A 21,487-nucleotide genomic window follows, 5' to 3' on the forward strand; every position below is an offset into this window, starting at 1 on the left:
TCTGAGAGGTGGGGGCTCTTACATCTGAGCTTGTAATCGATTTATTTTTTTTCTAAGGCAGACATAAAAAGACTCCATAATTTATTCTTAGGACATCTGAATAGTTATTTATTGAGAAGCCACAGTTCTCACACTTTTACAACTGTCGGCTTGTATAAGGCAAAAAAAGCAAGATGAATCACTATTTTACACAGAAAGTAAAAGCTCCGGAGGGACGGATGGACATGCAGTTACTGGTCAAAATGCAATGTACATGACATATATAAAAACCAGTGTGATACAGAGGGATTGTAAATTATGGTTACAATCTACTGAAATAAATAGTCAATATATTATTATAAACACATTTGTATAGTCTAAGATTGTAATTAAAGTTGTCTTTGTACATCCACAGTTATTGGAGATTTGAAACAAAAATGTAACATTCAGAGGAGCAAACGTCAACATAAAACAACTGCTTTGGACTTGTAATGTGGCATGATATATCCATGATAGTATTAATCTGGTGTGGCAATTAGAATGACTAACCCTTTGGGATGTAGCCTCTATGGAGTTAACTGCATATTGAAGGGAAGAGCCTGGTACATTAACAGGGATGCGGAATGATTCAAATGCTGTCTGGGTTTGTTTGTTTTCTGGTTTGTAAATGAACAGAGAGAACAAAAAAATATCATTTGTAATTGCCTTGTTCTTCTTTTAAAAACAAAGCTGGTTTTTTCCTCTTTTTTTTTTTTTTTTAATTAATTTTAAGCAGTTGGCATCCACAGAAGAGAAACAAAGAAATGAAAGGACTCGAGTCACTCATCTTCACAACAATTTACCATCAATGTATATACAGTACATTAATGAAGCATTGTTTAATTATAACAGGGACACACCTAGCATGTTTTCTATGTAGTTTTTTTTTTTTCCATTAACAGTATTAAACAACGGTGCTCCATATTGCTTATGAACATATAGATATGAACTCAGGAAACCGATGAATCAAAGAGAGGTGCTAATCTTATTACCACACAGCTAACATGGCATTTGTATTGGTAAACTTCTCATGGGCATTTAGAGCTGACAGAAAAATTCCTAATGAGGCTGAGTTACAGACGAGGTACATGCACGGATACCAGGCGACCTCCAGCTGGTCCTCCGGGCCAGCATCCCTAGTCGTCCTCTTCATCTTCCTCATCGCTGTCCTTCATGGTGATGCCCTGGAGCCCTCCGCCTTCGCTGACCGATGCCGTGGCCTCCTCTACAGTCAGCCGGTTCCGGATGGTCTCGTAGGTTTTGCTGTTCAAGGTGGAGTCCAGCACGCCTTGCAATCGGAAATCCCGGTACGTCTTCTACAGTGGGAAGAGGCACAGAGGAAAGAGGAGATAGCTCAGAGGTCAGGGAGAACACCAGCTACCCCGCTTCGCCACAGGGTTGGGGCCACTAATGGAAAAGGATGGGATGCCAGGCAAACCCCAGCCCTGGAGGCATTTTGCATTGCCCCAGGTAGTGCAGAGGCTGAGGGGGGCATTTCTGCTGGCTACTGCTTTACCATAGTAAAGGTCCATTGGGCAACAGATGATGGCTTTGCAACTCTGTGAGACTCAAGCAGGGATGTACTGGGGTGCTTTCCTATGGTAGATTGGGGTCTTAAAAGTCATCAACAGATAAGGGCCCTTCTCTAACTAACTTCCCTTGCTTCTGCATGCTTTCGTCCTGCCTGTAAGGTCAGGCAGCAGAATACTTATTGTCCGTAACCGCAGACGTGATTACACATCCCTGGAATGTTCCATATTAAACAATCAGTTTTGCAGTATTGGGATTAAATAAAGTAAGTCCAGGATACTGGAGAAAACTGTTGATGTATAAACATAAGCACACGGCATGTGTTTCTTAAATCTCCCTGTCTTCACCTAAGTCTGCAACTGGAGTTACATTTCCGTGGTTAGCTCTGCTTCCTTTGTTACCGCAATTAGTTTCTTTCATTTGAATTTCTGCGTAAGAACTTCTTGACTCTGTGAGATAAACCTCATTTAGCTCTGCTCTGTGCTCTCCATGGAAGCTATTTACTGTTCTGCTATTTCAGAAAGGCCTTGGATTTGTTGTAGCTGCTTCTGAATGTAATATTGGTATAAATAAAGCACAAGGAAGAAAGCTTCCCTCAGCTAGCGACGAGTAGAAATAATTTGTCTGTGCCTGTTGTTTGCAGTTATGAAAAGCACATTTAATACATTTCAGTTTTAATTTATTCATGCCTTCAATGTGTTCACTGCACACAAGACCATAAACATTATAAAATACTAGACCAAAAAGCATTAGATAGAGCCTAAAATGATCAAAAATATATTTACCCCCTTCTGTGATCTTATTATTTCATGTAAACCACTGTGATTTCACACTGAAATAATTATCATTAGTCCAAGGCACGCACGCACACATATACACATACACGTGCACTCAAGGAAAAAGAATGTTACTTTCACAGTATGTTCTCTCACCTTTGTGATCTCTTAGAGTTGATTATATACACCCATTGTAAAAGAAACAACTTCAGTTAGCTCCGAGACCAATCCGCATTTGCATTCTGACAATAATCACGAGCCAGGGCTGGGCTTAGTAAAACAGCGTTAAAAACTTCGGGTTTGATTTAACCCATTTTAACACTGGAGTTCATTGGTGTGAGCCACAAGTTTGCCCACAAAAAGGCTGATTTTGGTACAGGTAGGGTCAAATAGCAATAGTTTCCTTTTTTTTTTTTCATGGAAACAGTTTAGTTCTTACTTGCACACCTGTATTTTGCATCTATATGCATTTCAAGTCCCTGTCTATCCTTGGCTACATGCCATACACACAGGTATCTTAAGGTCCTTTCCAACCCTAACTATTATATGATTCTATGATTCTCTCTTAATTTTGAAGAACTTCAGTGAATGGCTTCATTTGTTTGCTAGTGATAGTTTACTAACAGACCATGCTGCACACATGCAGGCATACACACACTCTCCTTCTGACAGCAAGGTGTATTAAAACCACTCGTGCTAATTACCTTTACTATCCTAATGAGAGTTTTCAGCTGGTAGATGTGAAGCTGCAGGTCCATGCGGTCTGTCAGCCAGGTGCAGACAACATTCATCGAGCTGGTGTACCATTGCTGCAAGAGAGACAGGACTTCTCCAGCAACCACACTAGGGCTGTGTGCTTGTGCCCGAGCCCGGCGTGCCGGCAGCACCCGCCGTCTTGTTAAGGCACCGCTCATGGGGTAAGGCAGACTTAGAGGGGCAGACAGGCACCTGCTTTTACACAGCATTTCCATGCACAAGCTTTTCAATCTTGATACCAACAAACTTATTATGAGGGGTAACAGCCACCAGCAACACTGCAAGGCTTTTGCAATCTCATTTTGCCATTGACAGGACTTGCAGGCAGTGGTGTTTAACCCGTTCCCCTCCCCACTGAGGGCACAGTACTGCTTTGAAGTGTGTCAGACCCACACTCAAGCTACTTACCATCTTGAAATGGAACCACATAAGCAGCCACGGTGTGAGCCTGACGGCGAGCGGAGGGGAGGCTGCTGTGGGGCAAGGTGTGAGGATGCTGGTTTAAACCTTCCCATGGAAATGCTTTGGTTTCGCCCTCACCGATATGAAGGATGGCAAAGCAGCAAAGAACCGAGCTTGCTTCAAGCTGCTGAACTCACAGAGACCCCTCCAGGGCCTGAAACGCCTGTGAAAGAGGCTTGCAGCTGCATGGCTCAGCCTGCCAGCCCCGCGGTGCAGCATGCCTGCGGTGGGCTGCGGATCAGCGCCCCGCTCACGCAGGGCTGCCACGGCACGTCTGACGCCACGCCGACGAGCAGCGAGACCTCGAGAGGAGGAGAAGCAAGGAGAGGAGCGGGGGGGCGAGGATCACAAAACCTCAGCGCAAGGGTTTGGAGACAAAGTGGTGTGCATACAGAAAATACCCATTGCACCTCTGTGTGCACAGGAACACCCTTCTCTTACACACACAGGTCAAAACCTGCGCTGCAGAGCGGCTGCAACGAACCCAGAGATACACTATACCCAGAACGCTGGACCAGTTCATATAAATACGGATGGAGCAGCATCCGGGTTAGTCTGAAATGCAGCTTTTACTCCCAGTGAGGCTAAAACCTTGCCGCTGCAAGTGATCTAGAACTAGTTAAAGGTGAAAGAATCACTGGACCAGTTTATAGAAGTCCTGATTGAGTTAGTCTGAAATGCAGCTCTCTCCCAGCTAGCCTAATCCTTATGTTAGGCTAACAGCCTCCACTGCACCTTCGAGTGGGGGTCTCTGACACAGAAATATGCCCTCTTCCCTCTAATTTCTGAAGCTGCCAGTGCTGCAGGTGAATGGAGACAACTGTAATTAGAGACAAATGTAAAATTACAAATTGTAATGGAGACAAACTGTAATTTAGCTGTAATTGCTAAACTGAGGCCAGAAACTTGTTTCCTTCCACCCTTCAACATGTGAACTGCCTGCGAGCAGTGTGCTGATGGCACTGCAGGGCATGTGGCTCCAGTACCCTGAGCTGGCACTGATGTCCTGGAGCACCCAAGAGCTTGCACAAGGCTCACTAAAGCACACAAATGAGTTCGTGCTAAACCAGCCCAGCACCACAACAGTGTGGGCTCAGCACATGTTATTGAACCGTATGGTCAAGCACTCAGGCATTGCTGCCCTCCATGAGGAGCACACAGCTCAGTTAGTCTCTGTGCACGGGGAAGGGTTTTCCCCTCACTTCAATGAAGATGTTCTTGTACTTCTATTTCTACACCAGGTCTTAATAAAACGGAGGAAATAAAGGGAAAGACACCAAAGAAATGGCACGTGGTGACCTCTTGCTCAGTGCTTACACCTTGTGCAACTTGTGCACAAGGCCCTTCATTTCTAGGACAGAGACTTGGCACGAGCTAGGAGCCCGAATGAAACTAGTGGAGACAGGCAAGCAGGAGCTTTTCTGTGTCACAGAAGTCAGGCTCTGATACTCAGAGCTGTCACCTGAGGTCCTGCCATCGAAGCGGGAAGCACCCTCAGACAGTGACTGCTGTCACTGGGCTCCCTTGACATGCTGGGAGGCAGCGGGGGGCAAACCAGAGAGGAATCATTGACGTTTGTAATGTTAACTTCCCACAACCAGCTTAAAGGAGTCTCGCCCTCAGGTGACGTTAGCTGTGACCCTGGGCTGCGCTGGCACATGGATGCCCAGGTCACCAAACGCCTCCTTCCACCACTTCTTTAACTCAAACTATAGAGGAGCAAGTGCCCGTGTGTTAGACACGCACGCCATCTCCCTTCCACTGCTGCCTCTTCCATACAGCAATCTGCTGGGTGTTTCTGTTACCCCTAAAGGAGATGAGGTCCTGCCATTTCCGTTTGCCCCATGCCACACACACACCTATGTGGCTGTATGGCTCCAAAACAAGCTATACCCTCTGCCTGCAGGCTATCAGCAGGGTCACTTTGCTGCTGCAAGACCTTCAGATGAAGCAAAACAAAACATTTCCCTGTGTTTCTATAGACACTCCAACACGCAGAGAGTCGGGGAGACACCAACTCCTCCGAGCTGAATCCCAATCTGAATGACACCCCTCTCCTCTTGAACCCCGGCTGACGAGGGCTCAGCCAGGCACATTGCTCAGCTGCAATGAAAGGAGCTCTCTTCCTCAAAGCCGAGTGACTCCAAAGACTTTCTGCTTTATGAGGGAAAAAAGACAAAGTCTAATTCATTGATCTTGATACACAAAACCGTCACGTCACTTCATAGAGCACACACCAACTGCTGAATTTAAGCCCTGCATATTCATAAAAATAAGTTAGCCCATAAATTAAATGTTCCCTTTAGCTACCACTAGTGTTGATGTGCTATAAGACACACAAGCCCTCTGATTCATGACTAACCTACCAAAGAAGATAACATTTGCATATGATTATATTATTAAAAAAACAACAACAAAGCCAAATGCTCCCAACCAGAAACGTGATCACTTCAGACAAAAGAGCGCAGCGTCGTCCTGTCCTGGTGGGACCCCGCTCCATGGGGGGGCTCTGCCGTGGGGGGGCAGACCCAGCACTGAACACTGGGGCCTTGCCATGGGGCTGCAACACGTTTCCGTCACATTCTGCAGCCCCAGTGCTGTGCCCTGGGCACACCAAAGTAAGGAAGGAATGTATTTACTGAAACTCCTCCTTTACGACCTGGTTGTAAAGAGCAAGCAGATGCTGCCAAGCTCACGGACCTCAACTCCACATAAAATGCACTGCTGCGCACACACGTTACTGATGCTGCCTGGCATACCTACCCATCACCCCAAGGGCAATTCACAGCCAGTCTGGGGCACAGGGTGAGGAATGGCTGTGGAAGGTGCATCCTGGTGGGTGCCACACACCCACTGGGACATCAGCAGGGAAGGGATCAGGGCTCCCACAGAGGGATGCTGCAGCCCCTGCTGTTTGTTACACGGTGTGACCTGGCTCACAGCAGGGGAAATACAGAGGCTCTTTGGGTGTTATCCCAGCACAGTAACAGCAAGTAGGTACCGTATTTGCACAGCCAGGAATTTAATCCCTCTTTCAGGTTAGTTTCCCTGTTCCCATTCTGTCTTTCACAGTGACCCTCACTGCCAGGTGCTAGCCTGGGTGGATGAGCTGGGCTGAGGGCTGGCTGGGCTGCTCCCGGACGAGCATCAACAGAGCTGGAGCATGCCAAGGGTACCCATCGAACGCCCCAGCGAGCTCGAGCAACAAGCTTCCTCGTCCTCCCCCGCCCTTTTCCTTTGAATGCAAAAGCATGATCAATAAGTTGCTGAAATAGCAAGTTTGTCTCTGAATACATAAATTGCAAAAATTGACATGAATAAATCTGCAAGTACCACACTTGAGTGTGGCACATTTTATCAAAACCCCCGAGCCCTGTGCTGGGTTCCTGCGCTTCCCGGGAGGTGGTGGCATTGCACATAGCCAGGAACATCTGCAAACCCCCGTCTTCTTTGCTGTGAGCTGAATGGAAGCATGACCTCCTGTTCCTTGCCATGAACCTTGAGTTCACACTCATATTTTACATGTTACAGGAAGCCACAGCTCACCCCAGGGGCGCTGCAAACAGAATCTCGTAAGCCAGATGCAACACTGCTTCTTAAGGCACCTGAAGGAGCTGTATTCTTCATTCAAAAGCTTACATACTAGTAGCTTAAGGTCACTTCAGCTTTTGTAAAGAGTGGGACAAAACCAGGAATGCTTATAGGGCTGGGTTGTCAGCAGGGTAGCAGAGGGATTACAAGGAACCTGTGACTCTGCCTCTTTCTGCCTTTACTGGTAGTTTTTTTGTGTGTGAACAAGTGCCATACAACAGATTGAGGCTGGTATAAAGGCCTGGGACTGTGCAAGAGCACCCCGCTGAGCCTCAGCTGTGCTTGCAATTAGCAATAGGCATGAAATGATTATTGTTGTGGTGGCTGATGGCAATCTGAAGTGACAAGTTTTATGGGGGAAGTTGTAGTAGGGATGTTCAGCAAGTTTCTGCAAACCATTAATCGAAAGCTGCAGCACGGTTTAGTCAAAGCTATTTTATGTCATTCCAAAGGTCTCACAAGGATGCTGAAAGAATATTTTTCTGCTCTCAGTGCCTTGGAATGGAGCTTTTCTAGGTCAGGGATTCTTTACTGCCCTATTTAGTGTCAAAAATACCCATTTGCCTCAAATTAGCAGAAAGCTTGTAGTTAAGGGCTAGAGATTAGGCATACAAAATTACTCAGCAGGTGACTGTTGGGTGGATTTGGGGGTTGAGAAGTCTTTAAAACTGACTACAAGACATTATATACTTCTGACAAAAGAACATAGTAATCCTACCTGCTTGCTTTAACCACTGTTGTTTGTCTATTATTACGTGCTTTAATGCTCATAAGAGCAAAACTACTGGTGATACTACTCAATTACCATAGTAACTCTCCCCTATGACCTCTCATTTCAGTACTCGCTTTCCAACATGAACCAATCCAAGCAGGGCAAATCTATTTAAAACTGTGACACACATGCACAAGGAGGCTCCGGATGCCGGCTGGCTCCCTCCCTTTGTCCGGGACATGGACTTGGTTTGAAATGCTGAAAGGCAGCTTTGAAATGAACCCTGGAATCCAAGGTGTTCCAAAGGTGAGGCGGCTGCCTTTGCAGCATCCCAGAGGGGACACAGTGGGGGGAACGGAGGGAGGAATAAGGCTATGAGTCTTATTTCCCAAAGGAAAACAGAACTGCCCTGAGGCAACAGTCCCCTCCCTCAAAGTGACTCGATCAGCTGGGAAAAAGAACCAAAACGGAGTTAAACAAATCACCAACATTTTGTATCTGGTGTCTGCGTCCCCTTCCGATGTGCCACAGGCTCAGCTGGGGACCGCACAGCAGGGCTGTGCTGCTTTACAACTGCTGACTCTATGTGACAGCCGACAGAGCCATGCCCATCCCCATCCCGAATTGGGAATTCGGCGTTGTCACATGGATCCACGCAGCCACCTCCCTTTGGCAGGCGCTGTCTCCGTAGGGAAGGTAGGGATGCAGTCACAGCAGCTCGGCACCGTGCTTCCTGGGGGCCAGCTCCATGAGCACATCTGCCAGTGCTGTGTGAAGACTTGCTCGGTGAACAGGAGCAGGAGCTCTTCGGGTGAAGTCTGCCTGCCCAAGGGACTGTGCCCTTGCTCACGGTATGCCCTGCATGCACATGCAGTTGCGTTTGTACGCATGAAGGTGGCTGCAAGCCTGCAACCCAAAGATCCAGATCATTCTGGTTCCTCCAATCTTCTGTGGCCACCAAAGAGATCCTTTCTACCTTCCCTCAGTGTTTGTTTCACTGGCGATTCCAGGCAGTCATTGCAATTATAAAAACTTGGTAAAGGCAATAAGCAATAAGCAAGAGCCTCATGGCCAACGTAATGTCCTACTTTTTTCTTTCAAAACAACGAGAACTGTTCCCAGCAGGCCTGAATGTTCACTGCAGGAGAGGTGAACCCAGTCTGAGAGCCTCCGAAGGCCAGCTCAGCTGGGATGCTGGATGTGGATGAGAGCGGTGGTGGGATGAAGTGTGCTTCTTGCCCTGCTACCAGTCACCACCAGTGAGGTCTTGGCTTGGCTGCTACAGCTGAGTCCCGGCTATGTTTGTCCCTGGCTGTGTTCTGCGTGTTGTGTTGCTGCAGGAGAAGACGTGCCATGCCCCAGGCTGATCCACAGGAAAGCAGGAGAAGCGCAGGGACAGGGTGACACAGGTGACACAAGTGTCTGAAGCTCTTGAGTTAAGATACATAGTGGTGGCCCCAGAGGAGGATGTGGTGGGCAAAGAGCCATGGTCCCTCAGGCACACAAGTGGCTGGTCCCAGTGTCAATGAAGAGATGGGGACAGACCTTCTGCCACACGATGAAGAAGGAAGAGGCACATCTCTGCCCTGCAAGCATATGTCTGCTGGATGGCGAGCGGAGACCTGCCCCTGCAGCAATGCCCATCCAACGTGCTCAACTTTTCTTCCCACTACTCAACAAAACGCATCCTCTGTGCCAGGTATCGCTCCACGGTGCCCTGTGCATGGGCTCCCCTTTGCTCTGCCGCTGGCTGGGGCACCAGAAGAGCCATCCAAAAGGCTCAGCATTTGGAGCTACAAAACCTCCTCCAGTGCAGGCTCAGCCCCACAGGCAAAGAGCATCTGGCTCGGCCGTGTCCCGGCTGCAGCCACGGGTGGCATCAATAATAACCCAGGGACTCTTTCGATTTACACCTGCCAAGGATTTCACTCATTCCCCCAATCCCGGCAGGGGCCAAGGCTCGGGGGACCGAGTATCATGTGCGTGTGAGCTCCTGGGTTTTCCAGGAGCAGAGACATTGGTGTGATATTGCCCGCATTAGAGAAATGAAGTTTAGCGGCTGCGGAGGAGCCAAGAGCACACAGCTAACCAGAAAATAAGCAATGAGTTAATATCACAGGCATTGATCAGCTAGTCTTACAATTAAAGCTTCCAATAAAAAGAGAAAAAAAAAATAAAAAGAAAGCTCCCCCTTTTTATTCAACAGAATAAGAAATTAAACACTTGTGGGCTCATTCTAAAGAATGAATGAAATTGAATAAGCTACCTAGCACTTGAGATTCCCAGCGAGTGCTTGAATAGAGCAAACCTCCTGAGTTGAATGGATTGCCTTTTGGGACCAATTTGTCTCTTTTCACTCTTTATTCCTCCTTTTTTGCTGACAGATGTACAAAGGCGGAACTGCGCTGTGCAGCTTAGCTACATGCACCCACAGCAGCTGTCACTTTTGTCGAGCAAGTTAATCAAGCAAATGCCACCATATCCCACTTTCTATAAGGAACAACATGTTATAGACAGTAGTCTTGGGAGACGGGGAGGGAGGGAGAGAGACTTTATTTTAACTTTGAGTGGCTGCTTTATTTTTTGTCTCCCCCCTCTGTGTGTGTAAGGGGGAAAAAAAGGTGGTGGGGGGGGAAGAAATAGAAAAGCAGCAGCCAAAGGGGGTAGCCCAAACGGACCCTTTTGTTTTCCCCCTAGAACAAATATTTAATATGATTTTAACTCTAATTCGGACTGGAGGGAGAGCTGTCCGGTTTTAATTAAATTTAAAGGACTTAGGGGAAGGCGGTTAAAAAAAAGAAATGGAAGCTTTTTGTTTGCCTTAACGCTTGTTGATAATAATATATTGATTGTCAATTGCTAAGCCCCAAAGATTAGTGTAGTAAATACTATTATCTGAATGCCACAAGTGAAGTGCTAGCTTCCCGTCCCTGCTTTTCCCTTTGTGAGGTGGTTTGAATCACTGGTTGTTATTTATACATTTTCTTTGATAAAACCAACTTGTGTGGCTGATTTTTTTTCTTTTTCTCTTAAACCCTGCCTCATTAAGTACATAATAGCATTTACGTGTGGGGCTTTCTGCTTTTTAGCCTTTCAAGCTTAAGCTTATATTCCTCTCTCACGACCGTGTTTCAAAACTTGGGATGTTCACAGACAATTGGATACCCACCAATATTGTATATATCAGATGCTCTCTTGCTATTGCCAAAGCCTAGAAAATAACAGAACATTATCCGCAAAGGGTAAATAAATAGTTATCGTCCTGCTACGCTGCCACACACCAGATAATAAGTGTCTGGTCATTAGGTAGCTTTTCTATTGCACATAATTCTTTAAGTGTGTCTACTCTCGTTAGGTATGCAAAAGTTGACATCAAAAGGAGGGTTTTCAGTGTAGCTTTAACAGAGCACACAACAGCAACGCACCCAGAAGGCTATGGGCAGCCCTCGGTTTGCTATTAGAAAGGTAATTCCCATCCAAATTCGCGCACTTTGGAAAGTATCTTCTCCCTCAAAAAATAAAGCTAAGTTTTGCTAACAGACCACACTGTGCTCATTTAACTTCTTTGCAGGGTCTTTGGCTTGGCATGCTCAGAAACACGTCGGAAGTGTTTGGGATACATGAACTCTGCCAAACTCCGGACTCTACACTTGCAACTCGCCTGTAAGAGCAAACCCTGCATCAGCCGTGCTGGCAAAGGGCAGCATGACCCTCATTTTCTGAATTAAACCTCTCTATTAAACTCTACATTAAATTTTAGAGCTCAAGTAAAGCACTAACAGTTTAATAAAAATCCCCCAACACCTCAGGTTTTTTTTTTTTTTTTTGAATAAAATTAATAACTTTATTCTATCAGACCCTCATGGATCTGTCTGGAGCCTCCCAGGTCACACTCACACCGAGCTATTACTGAAATAAATAGCTGCACGTTTTCTTTTTCCTGGAATTCTTTTGTATCCCTATAGCGCAATCACTGCAAGTACACACAGCGTGTTCGTCAACATTCACCCCAGTGCCGTGATTTCTGGATGCCTTTTACTCTATTTCATATTCCTTATCTATGAGATTTCATTCACATTGACAACGTAGCTGTACAAGCAAGTTACAAAGTCACAGGGGCTCAATATTAAAATACTTTGTATTATTATTTAATAAAGTCAGGTCCCAGCATTGCTAATTGGGTCAAGCTGCTAGCCAGAGCGCCTCATCATCTGTCTAGGATGCAAATGGCATCACCGAATTACATTATCTTTCTTTTTCCACCCCCCTCCTTTCCCTTCCCCAAAAATAAAGCACAAAATAACTTTGAATCGCCCAAGAGCTCTGCCTTCGAACAGGGAATTCAGAATGAAAGCCGAAACGCAGGCACACTGAAGTGCCACACGCTCTTTGCAGTACATATGGTACCTGTGATCACCCACTGTTTGGGGATCTCAGCAACAAGGTGTGCTCAGGCTGGTGCTTCACCCTTAATTGGCTTGAAGCTGGACCTGATGGGGTTGGTGCCACAGGTGTTGATGGGAGGGAGGCAGAGGACTCCTTGAGGGCTCATTTTCCATGTGCTGGTGGGATTGCACAAATGCCCTGCTTGCCAAAGGGGCACAACTCATCCCGCACCTTCCTCGCTGCAAATCTTCCCTCTCCCCTTTGCTGTAGATAGAGCTCAGCAAAGTGCACAGCGCTTCCTGGGAGCTGTCAAACAGCCCCCCCAAACCTGCTGCTTCGCAAGGTCTTGCAAATTTCTCTCCGCTGTAAACCCAAAACACTTTTATTCCTTTCCAGGGAGGAAAAGGAGGATCAACATCATACGTCAATGGGGGCCAAGGTCCCCAGCAAATACACACATGCCCAAGACGACCATCTCTAACGCTGCCCGCTTTCAGTGCTGCACAAAATCACATCTATAGGGCTCTGTGCAGCTGCAACTCACATCCCTGGCAGAAGTGGTGGGCCACAGGCAGGACATGCTGATGACTCCCTGAGCTTCCTCCCCTCACTAAAAGAGCTACCGCAATGTTGGCTCACCTCCTCCTATAGCCAGGGGTGCCCTGGTCTCAGCACGCTGGGGTTTGCTGTGAGCAAACACCTACACCAGTCCACTGACCATCTCTGAATAGAGCCCACCTGCATGCTTTGAGGAGAGCAACAGGCTGGTCAGGGCAGCACAGAGAACTCCAAGGAGACCTGCACGGAAACAACTATTTACCTACAGCAGTGTGCAGGGGGTATGTGGTAGCCAATGCTCACAGTGATCCGTGAAGGAAGCCTGCTGACACTAGACCTGGCAGCACCTTTAACTTCTCTCTCATTCACAACATCCTCAAACCAGGGATACCTCATGCTTAAACCTGCAGGTTTGCAGGCTGGCTGTCTCAAGTGGTGCCTCCTTTCCTCTCTGATGCAGGACAGCCCCAATCCTCAGGCACTGCATTATAAACCTGCCTTTCAGGCGATAGGTCCTGAGCTGGCAGACCCTGCCTTCAGAGGCATCCCATGTACCTGCACATGGAGGACCGAGCTCTCATGGGGCCTTGGGAACAGCATCAGGTTAGCTCTCTCCCACAAAGGTACAGCTCAGCAAAGCACACGGCACTTCCTTACAACTCAAATAACATCCCCCCCCAAAAACCATTGCTGTGCAGGATTTTGAAGGCCTCAGTTTTCCTAAATAAAAGAGCTTCTGCAATAAGAAACTGTAAAGGCACGCGCACACACACGCACACACAAAACCACTGCTGTGTGGATGCTTATTCTCAAATACTTTTTTTAACGTATAAAATATTCTCTGCTTATTTCCACTTTTCAAAACAGAAATGAAGTTGACATGTTAAAATCTGAGTTTCTATGTAAAGCAGCTTAGTAAAACACAATATCCACACAATGTGCTGCCATTCTTCTGTCCCAGTTCCAGGACCCTGTTAGTGCAAAGCAGGCAGTATAACTGGATGCAGAGTTGCTCAATAAGATGCAATACAGTAATGCATGCTACGGAATACTTTAATTATACTTGTTATCAATTGAACTGAAAGCTGCCGTGAAGCGGGACTCAATAAACTTTAGCTGCCTCCTTTACAGCCTCCAGATTCCAAGACAGTAGCTACAGGCTGCCCAGGGATCTTGGTCCTGAGCGCAGGAGGGAGAAGCTTCCCTGGGATCATTCCTGGGGTTACACACTGGAGACAATACACTCCCTGCCTGAGTCCTGCTAAGCATATTTGAATGCTGATATCATACATCCAGGGCAAGGCTTAAAGGAGCACCGGGAAAGGCAAGAGCTGCAGATCAAGAGGAATGAAGTGACCTGGGACAGCTAATCTCGCACGCACCGCTGGCTGGCGCGGGCAGCGGCAGCGATTGTGTGGGGCTGGGTTGCAGCGGGAGGAAAGGAAAAGAGGGATTGAAGGCGCTGCTGGAAATCAGACAATTGGGCATTGTGCGTGCGGGAGCCGTTGGCTCACCCCTGTGCCACCCTGAGTTTCTTTGGGCAAAGGCCCTTTGCACAGCCCCGAGGGAGGGAGCAAAGCTGCCGGCAGCGGAGGCTCGGCCCATCTGCGTGCACCTGGACATCCCAGCCCTTCCCACGCTCCTCGCACCCCACGCTCACGTGGGAAGGGGTTTATTGGGAACACCAGCGCCTTCAGGCTCTCCTTCCTGACAACCCACAAGGCCGGAGCTCCTATTAGCTGAAGGCACCTTCAGCTCAAAGCATACTATTAACTTGTACGCGGTTATAAATGTGCACAGACGGCTCCTGGCCAGGGAGCAGGGAGGCTGCTTGGAAAAAGGCTCGCTCTGGATCAAGGATCACTGCTACATAGCGAGATGGCACCTCTTCCCCTAAACCTACCTTGGCTGCTCACATCTACCATGAAATAAATGATCTTTCACTCAGCACTGGCCCTGAAACATAAATCTCTGACGCTCAAAAGCACTGTGCGGATGATGCTAGCAAGCCTGTGCTGACCTTAACGTAACAGAGCAATCAGTCTGCCTTCTTAGAATGATTAATGGAAAATCTCCTCTGGAAAAGAAATCAAATTAACTGTCTTCAACCAAATGTCTACTGGAACACGAAAAGCTGTTCCGATAAAGACATTTAGGAGGGAAAAAAACCCCTCTCATGAGGATGTAAATTCCAGTGACAGATCTAGGACTTATTTTATTAAGACTCTACCTAAAATAAATTAAATGGAGCCTACTTAAATGAGCACTTGAGGAAAGAAGCCTTGCTAAGGGGAAGGCAGGAGGCCATGCCCGAGTGCATGCTTGCTGCCATGCGAAGCTCACGTATGGGAGTATAAAAGGATGAAGGCTGCTCTCATGAAGCTCTGAGAGGGTACGTGAGAAGGAAAAGAGGCTGCAGAAGGATGGGGCATGTTGTGCCCCCTCAGGACGAAGAGAATTTATCCTTTCCTAAATATTTGCCATCACAATGGTATTGTTTTCTGCAGCAAAAGTCTCTGCAGTGGGGCTGACTCTGGGTCTGAGTCTTGCTGAGCCAGCCAAGGGCTGCAGCAGCATCTGCAGCAGCTCCAGCTCCCCTAAAGGTGCATAGGGAGGGAAAAGCAAGCTGCACTTCCTGCAGATCAATCTGCCTCATTGCCTTCAATTTACAACTCACAGGGAAAGGCGGAGGGGGGGGGGGAAGGCAAAAAACAAGGCAGAAGAAATAGCTCAGTGGAGGCCATCTCAGGATGGGAGTGGGAGAGAGTTAGTGCCCTAATGAGCAGTCTAGCTGCGTAGGAGGGAAACAGGTTGTTGTCTGTCTAAGAGAAAGCAGTGAGTGTGGCTGCGAGCAGCTATGAGATGGGAGCCCGGCGCGCAGTCTGATATCCGCTCTTCCCCTGATCCTGCAACCCGTCCTCCTGTGAGTAATTCTAACTCACAGTGAGTAGCTCCACTGACTCACGACCAGGCTTTTGCGTTTGAGGAGGGGAAGGAGAAGGGAGGGTGAGAAGGGCTTTCTTTTGGCATTTGATTGTGCCGTGCAAGGCTTACACTCCAGTAAGAAATGCCATGATCCTGCAAGCACGCCTTGGAGGAGCTGCCAAAATTCAAGTGGGTAACCCCACGGAAAGGAAAAGCTTTGATTTTAAGGATAAGCTAATGCCTAAGTGTCTGCAGAGGACCTGCTGAATTAGCTGATCTAGCTGTCAGTCTGTGTTCTGTCACTTTTCTGTATACTCAGGTGTGGTATCGGGCTCCAAATCATCCTGAAATATATGCTGAGCTGCCCGTGGATCCTCCAGTAACTAGTGAGAAGTGCTCAGTCAGGTTCCTGTGTAAGGAACCTTGTATAAGGATTTTGTACCCTTGCATAAGGATTTTGCTGAAGTCTGAGACTCACACAGTGCCCTTCATCCTTATTACTCCGTATCTCTGATATTCAGAAGTCAGTTACCAGCAAGAGCAGCTGCCTTTGGAAATACAGGGGCAGTCCTGGCTGTTTCCTGGCATTCCTGCTGGGCTCCTGGCTGGGGAAAGGAAATGAAAATCCACTACTTGTAACATCAGCCTTGGGATATGGCTGGGGCTTCCTAAAATCCCACTGAGCTGAGCTGGAGGGACAGGACCTGGCGCTACAGCCTCAGCCAAGGGCTTGTGCCTGTCTGAGGGTGATGGGAAGGAGATGCTGGATCCTCAGCAGTTGATCCATGGCTTCTCCGTTACTGCTGGGAGAGGGTCTGGACTGGTCCCTCTGCACTGACGGCACAGGGCAGAGCAGAGCCCCCGTCTGCCCTGTTGCCCTCCCTGCCATCAAGACAAAAAATCCTCCTCCATCTGCAGAGAGGAACAGAGGAGAGAAAATACTGTTTCAGGAGAAAATACTCCGTCTGGTATCCCGGCTGTGACACAGACCTTGGAGGAAGCCAAACATACAGAGTGACAGTGAAGTGGTAAAACTGCCTTCTGCAAAGAGCACCGTGGCTCCTGCCACCCCACGGGCTGTATCACTGTGTGATTAAGTTCTTACCAGACTTCTTGGTAAAGGCAACCTTCCTGATCTGATAACTGCCAAGGACAAGCCAAATACGCAGGGTCAATCTATGCACATTTAATCCCCAGAAGGCAGATTAAGTGTATAATTGACCCATATAATCCATGTATCATCTCCAGTGAAATGTTTTCTATGTCCGGTTTAGGCAGACATGAGGCCCATAAGAAAGCGATCAGAGGCACAGTATTACCATTGCGGTGGATTTCATCAAAGTTCGAGATGGCTTTTTAATCACTGATCTCAGAGACTGCCAGATTTAAGCAGATGAACTCGCACTAAGCACATCTGGTTTAAATCCTTATCTTCTACTCAGGCTGGTGTCTTCAAGAAGTACAAGGAGGAAAAAGCTAAATTGATTTTTTTAGGTCTTTGCAATCTTCGGAGCCTCTCGGGGTGTTTTGATCTCTCATATCAAAAGCATGTTTTTGTTGGTTTTTTTTTTTCCCCCAGTAAGATATTGAATTAATCATCAGAGAGAAAAATGCCATCTGCGCTATTTAAGGGACTGCATCAGGATGCTGGAATTCACAGGATTTCGGGGAGCTCACTCGATGCTCAGTAGCCTTTTGTGTACGTGCTACTCGCCTGCGGCTGGGGAGGAAACATTATCACTATGTTTTACATTAGTGTTTACCAATTTATGAGGAAGAAAGGTTGGCACTCGCAATAGCTACTAGTCAATCATAGGCTTTCTGGATCACATATGTTCTGATGGGTTGAAGCCTATACTGTGAGCATCTAAGGGCGTGTGTAAAGATACACACACACACACACATGTATAAATAACATCCACCAAAGCGGACAACTCTTACAAGTGTACCTCCCACTGCCTTCAGACAAATATTACAGACATATAAACTCCAATCCTATGAAATTCTGAGTGTCCCGAGCCAAAGGGGACCTGAATTTTGCAGGATTTGTCTGAAGACTCAAGATCATACTGGAGATACTTTCCCATGTTTAAGATAACACACGCTTGCCTCTGCCGCATCGTTCCTATAAACAGTCACATTCTGCATGTCAACTCTGCCCCCTTTCCAGGGAAAAAGTGATGAAATCATGCTTTCTATCAGGCACTACACGCAGTTTGTGATCCTTCTGCATTGTGTGTGAAGTATCACAGCAGTTTAAATCCCAAAGCACTCAGCCATGCGCAGGAACGCATGGAGGGGATGCTATGATGCTATTCTGAAACTCTTCTGTTACCACTGCTCTCTACCAATGGGCCGTATTACAGTGTTTTAGCTTTAAATGTTACCAAATTAGTGAGCCAGGCCAAGTAAATAAGTCATGTTACTCTGCAGTAAACAGCACTGCCAAAAAGCTAGTTAGGTTTTGATTACCAGCAGAACTCCACGATCAATCTGTTCCTTCAATGATCCCAAGAATACAGATTTTCAAAATGGAGACGACTCTATTTCGGGGAGGAGGGGGGTTGGACTTGACTAATTTGCAGAATTAAGAGGATTAGCACACAGACCACAGGGAAATGTTACAATAATCATCTGAAAACAAAGAGCATAGCCCCGTTCTGCAGGTTTGGGCAGAGCACACGATGCAGAGGAAGAGGGGTGGTTTCTGAGCTAAGAAATCATGGCAAATGCCAAAATAAAGACATATTAACCCAGCTTCTGTTGGGAGATGGCCTAACACGCTCTGCAGCCCCTGCTCCTGGGAGGAAACAAAGGGGAAATAGATGGAAATGGACTCAGAAAAATGGGAGGATTAGGAATATCCTGGGAGCTCCAAACCCCACTGAGTGTGTGACAGGCAACCTTGCACTGTGCACCTTTGCTCTTGCACTACTCGTGACTGCACAGAAAGGGGATTTCACTCTACATTGTGTGTCTAACATGATCCCATTGAGAGCAGAGGAACTGCCTGCAGGCAGACTTAAGCTGTTTACCTGTCCACCACTTCACTTACCATATAACATCCTAAAAACGGACTAAGCTTTTGCTGGGGTAAAACAGCATCACTGCGCTAAGCCAGCAGAGGAGTCGGCCTCGAAAGTGTTAATAATCTCATTGGCTGGAGAAACTCAACAGCTAAGAGGATTGCTCCTCTGCCACGCTGGCGGAAGCAAGAACGAAATGAGGTCCAAGTCTAACTCGGCATCATAAATACAAGGTTTTGATTATTCCTCTTCTCTTTCTTATTAAAAAGATAGTGAGCACCCAAAATGTCCTTTGAAAATACGACCACTGGTGCAGAGACCAAACAAGCTTAAAGACCCCATGGCTGTGCTGCTTTGCTGCATTAGGTGAGGGGAGCAAACGGCTGAGCTCTGGACACAGACCTTGCTCCTGTCCTTACCGAGACATCGCAAACACAGCACTGATTATGAGTACATGGGGGTCCAGGTGACCCCCACGTACTCGTAACCCCCCCTGCTATTGACCCACCAGCAGCACCTCAGCTGTGCTAAGAGCTGACCTCAGGAGCAAGCAGCTCCATTAGCTCTAACCTGGCAAAGACAATATATGACCACTCAAACCACAATTCCAGTTTTTGGATGGATTGGGCTCGGTGCATCTCCCTCCCTCCCGATGAAGCAGGGGCCCTGCAGCTCGCGGGCGCGCACTCACGTACATGACACACGTGCGAAGATGCCGGCAGCATCGGGTCCCAACGCCATCCTGCTGGTGCGGGGAATGGGAATGGGAACAGGAATGGGAACAGGAACAGGAATGGGAACAGCTCCCACATGCTGCAGCTCCTGCTTGTAGCCGGCATGGGTCAAAACAGGCAGAGCAAGGTCAAAACTCTACCCTTGATTATCTTATTCCGCATGAATCAAAAGAGACGTGAGGAAAGCAGGGAGGGAAAGAAAGGTTTTGCACTTTCCACCAAGGTAGATACTTTTTTTCCGCTTCCACGTCAACTATTAATTTCTTTAAAATATGGCTTGGTAAAACTAAATACGAGCAAAACAAACCAAAATTAACATTTGTGCTAATTACAGCCTTTTGAAAATTGCAAACAATGGCCCAAAGGGTCCAAGCACACCAACTGTGAATCATAGGGAAAAGATGAGGGGAAAAAAGGCAGTGTGGGCATTGAAAAGAACAGTCCAGATGAGCTCTGGAAATTTAGCTGCTCTTGGAATAAATCTGAACACAAGCGAGTGCTGCACTCGCGGGCCTGCTGCAGATGGAAGCGACAGGCTTTTGTTTTATGTTTTGTTTTTTCTCCCCATGCCTGCTTGATGGGTGATTTGCGTCTGGTGCTCTGCGCTGCAAACTCTCCCCAGAGCGAGCCGCCCGGAGGAGGCACTGCTGTGCTCTCCGTGCATGAATGAGGCATTCTCAGTGGAGATGGGTCATGCTAGTAGATGTACACAGCAAGATTATTTGACTCTAATTCATGCCACTTGATATAATGTGATAAAACATTTGACATGAGAGATAAGTTCCATTTTAATCCAGTAAGGCGCAGGGGAAAGAAAGAGTGGGAATTGCAAAGGAGGAAAAGGTTTCTAAGGGATAGGTAATGCGCAGAAAAGAGAGGTATTGAGTGAAGGAGGAGACTGGTTTGGGAAAAAAAGCAGCTTTTCCTGCACACTGAGGAAGCAAAAGAGCAAGTAAAGAAAGCGAGGAAGGTTGTTACAGTTCCAGTGCTGGGAGGCTGAGAAATGGCACTGCTGAGAGATGAAAGGAAGGAAAGTAGGGACAGGAGCTGCTTCAAACAGAAATCAATATATAGACAAATACCCTAAAGAGGACTGAAACACTAATACTACAGGCTGGCCGTCAACAGAAAACCTTCGTGATAGAGCAGCTACGAGGACAGAAAGGCTATAAGGCAACAAGAGCAACAGAAACAGAGATACCATGCATTCAAATCCAAAACAAACGGGCATCACAGGTCACTGATCGCTAACAGTCCAATGACTTTATCTTGTGCAACGGAAAAATAGCTCTGAACAACTGGGTCAGTCCCTACAGTGCCATCTTCATCAAGGAGACCATGTCTCAACTTTACCTGTGGTGTCAGACACCACAACATGGTTCTCCTGAACTGTGAAAGTCCATTCCTAATCAGCTTTGATTTGGTTAGCTTTTAAAATCAAAATTTAGCGTGCTTAATTTGCTGTCAATTTTGGAGCGCTTGTCAATGAAACGCGCTGCAAAATGTGCAGAAGAGATGGCCCTTAGCAAGTGCATCTGCCAAAAACCCAGCTCAGATTTTAACAGTGAGAACAATGACTAAGATGTTCTGCTACAGAGAGATTTTCCACAAGCTTAAATATAGTAAAGGACTCTCTTAGAAGATGCTGTTCCCTTAAAGTCCACACATAGACAGACCAAGACACAGTAGACTAGAGTAGAGATTTAAAGCAGGCAGAGAGCAGATACAAGCCTTAGTCAGAAAGAAAGGAAAGATTTGTTTATTTTTTAAAGCTATAACCAGTTAATATTCTCAAAATGTGACTTATCCTCCTGTCTTATTTTGTCACATTTTGGGTCTCTCCTGCTTGGTGTCCAAGGAGGAGAAGGCATTTACTTACATCAAATAACCTTTCTATATACATCTCCTCATTGACCTTATCACGCAGGACATCCTGAGAGTGGCGGACAAATGTCACATAGGCATCGGCAACATCCATCCCCGGCTTCTGCATGGAGGAGAGAAGAAGAGAGA

The 21,487-nt window shown here is 47.0% G+C and overlaps 1 protein-coding gene across 8 annotated transcripts in view; it reads right to left on the reverse strand.

Annotated features, from left to right (window-relative positions):
* The window catches only part of CADPS (calcium dependent secretion activator), a gene marked incomplete at its 5' end in the record, with an annotated part of 213,435 nt that continues 191,948 nt past the window's right edge, over positions 1–21,487 (reverse strand). For all 8 annotated transcript variants that reach the window (XM_080625195.1, XM_080625194.1, XM_080625193.1 and 5 more), the window contains 3 exons: positions 1–1,334; positions 3,029–3,133; positions 21,354–21,461. In XM_080625195.1, coding sequence (XP_080481321.1) covers positions 1,155–1,334; positions 3,029–3,133; positions 21,354–21,461 — 393 coding nt within the window. In that variant the 3' untranslated portion in view covers positions 1–1,154. The remainder of the gene's footprint in view (positions 1,335–3,028; positions 3,134–21,353; positions 21,462–21,487) is intronic.

Source organism: Psittacula echo (assembly GCF_963264785.1).
Source record: "Psittacula echo genome assembly, chromosome: 9".
NCBI classification, from domain to species: domain Eukaryota; kingdom Metazoa; phylum Chordata; class Aves; order Psittaciformes; family Psittacidae; genus Psittacula; species Psittacula echo.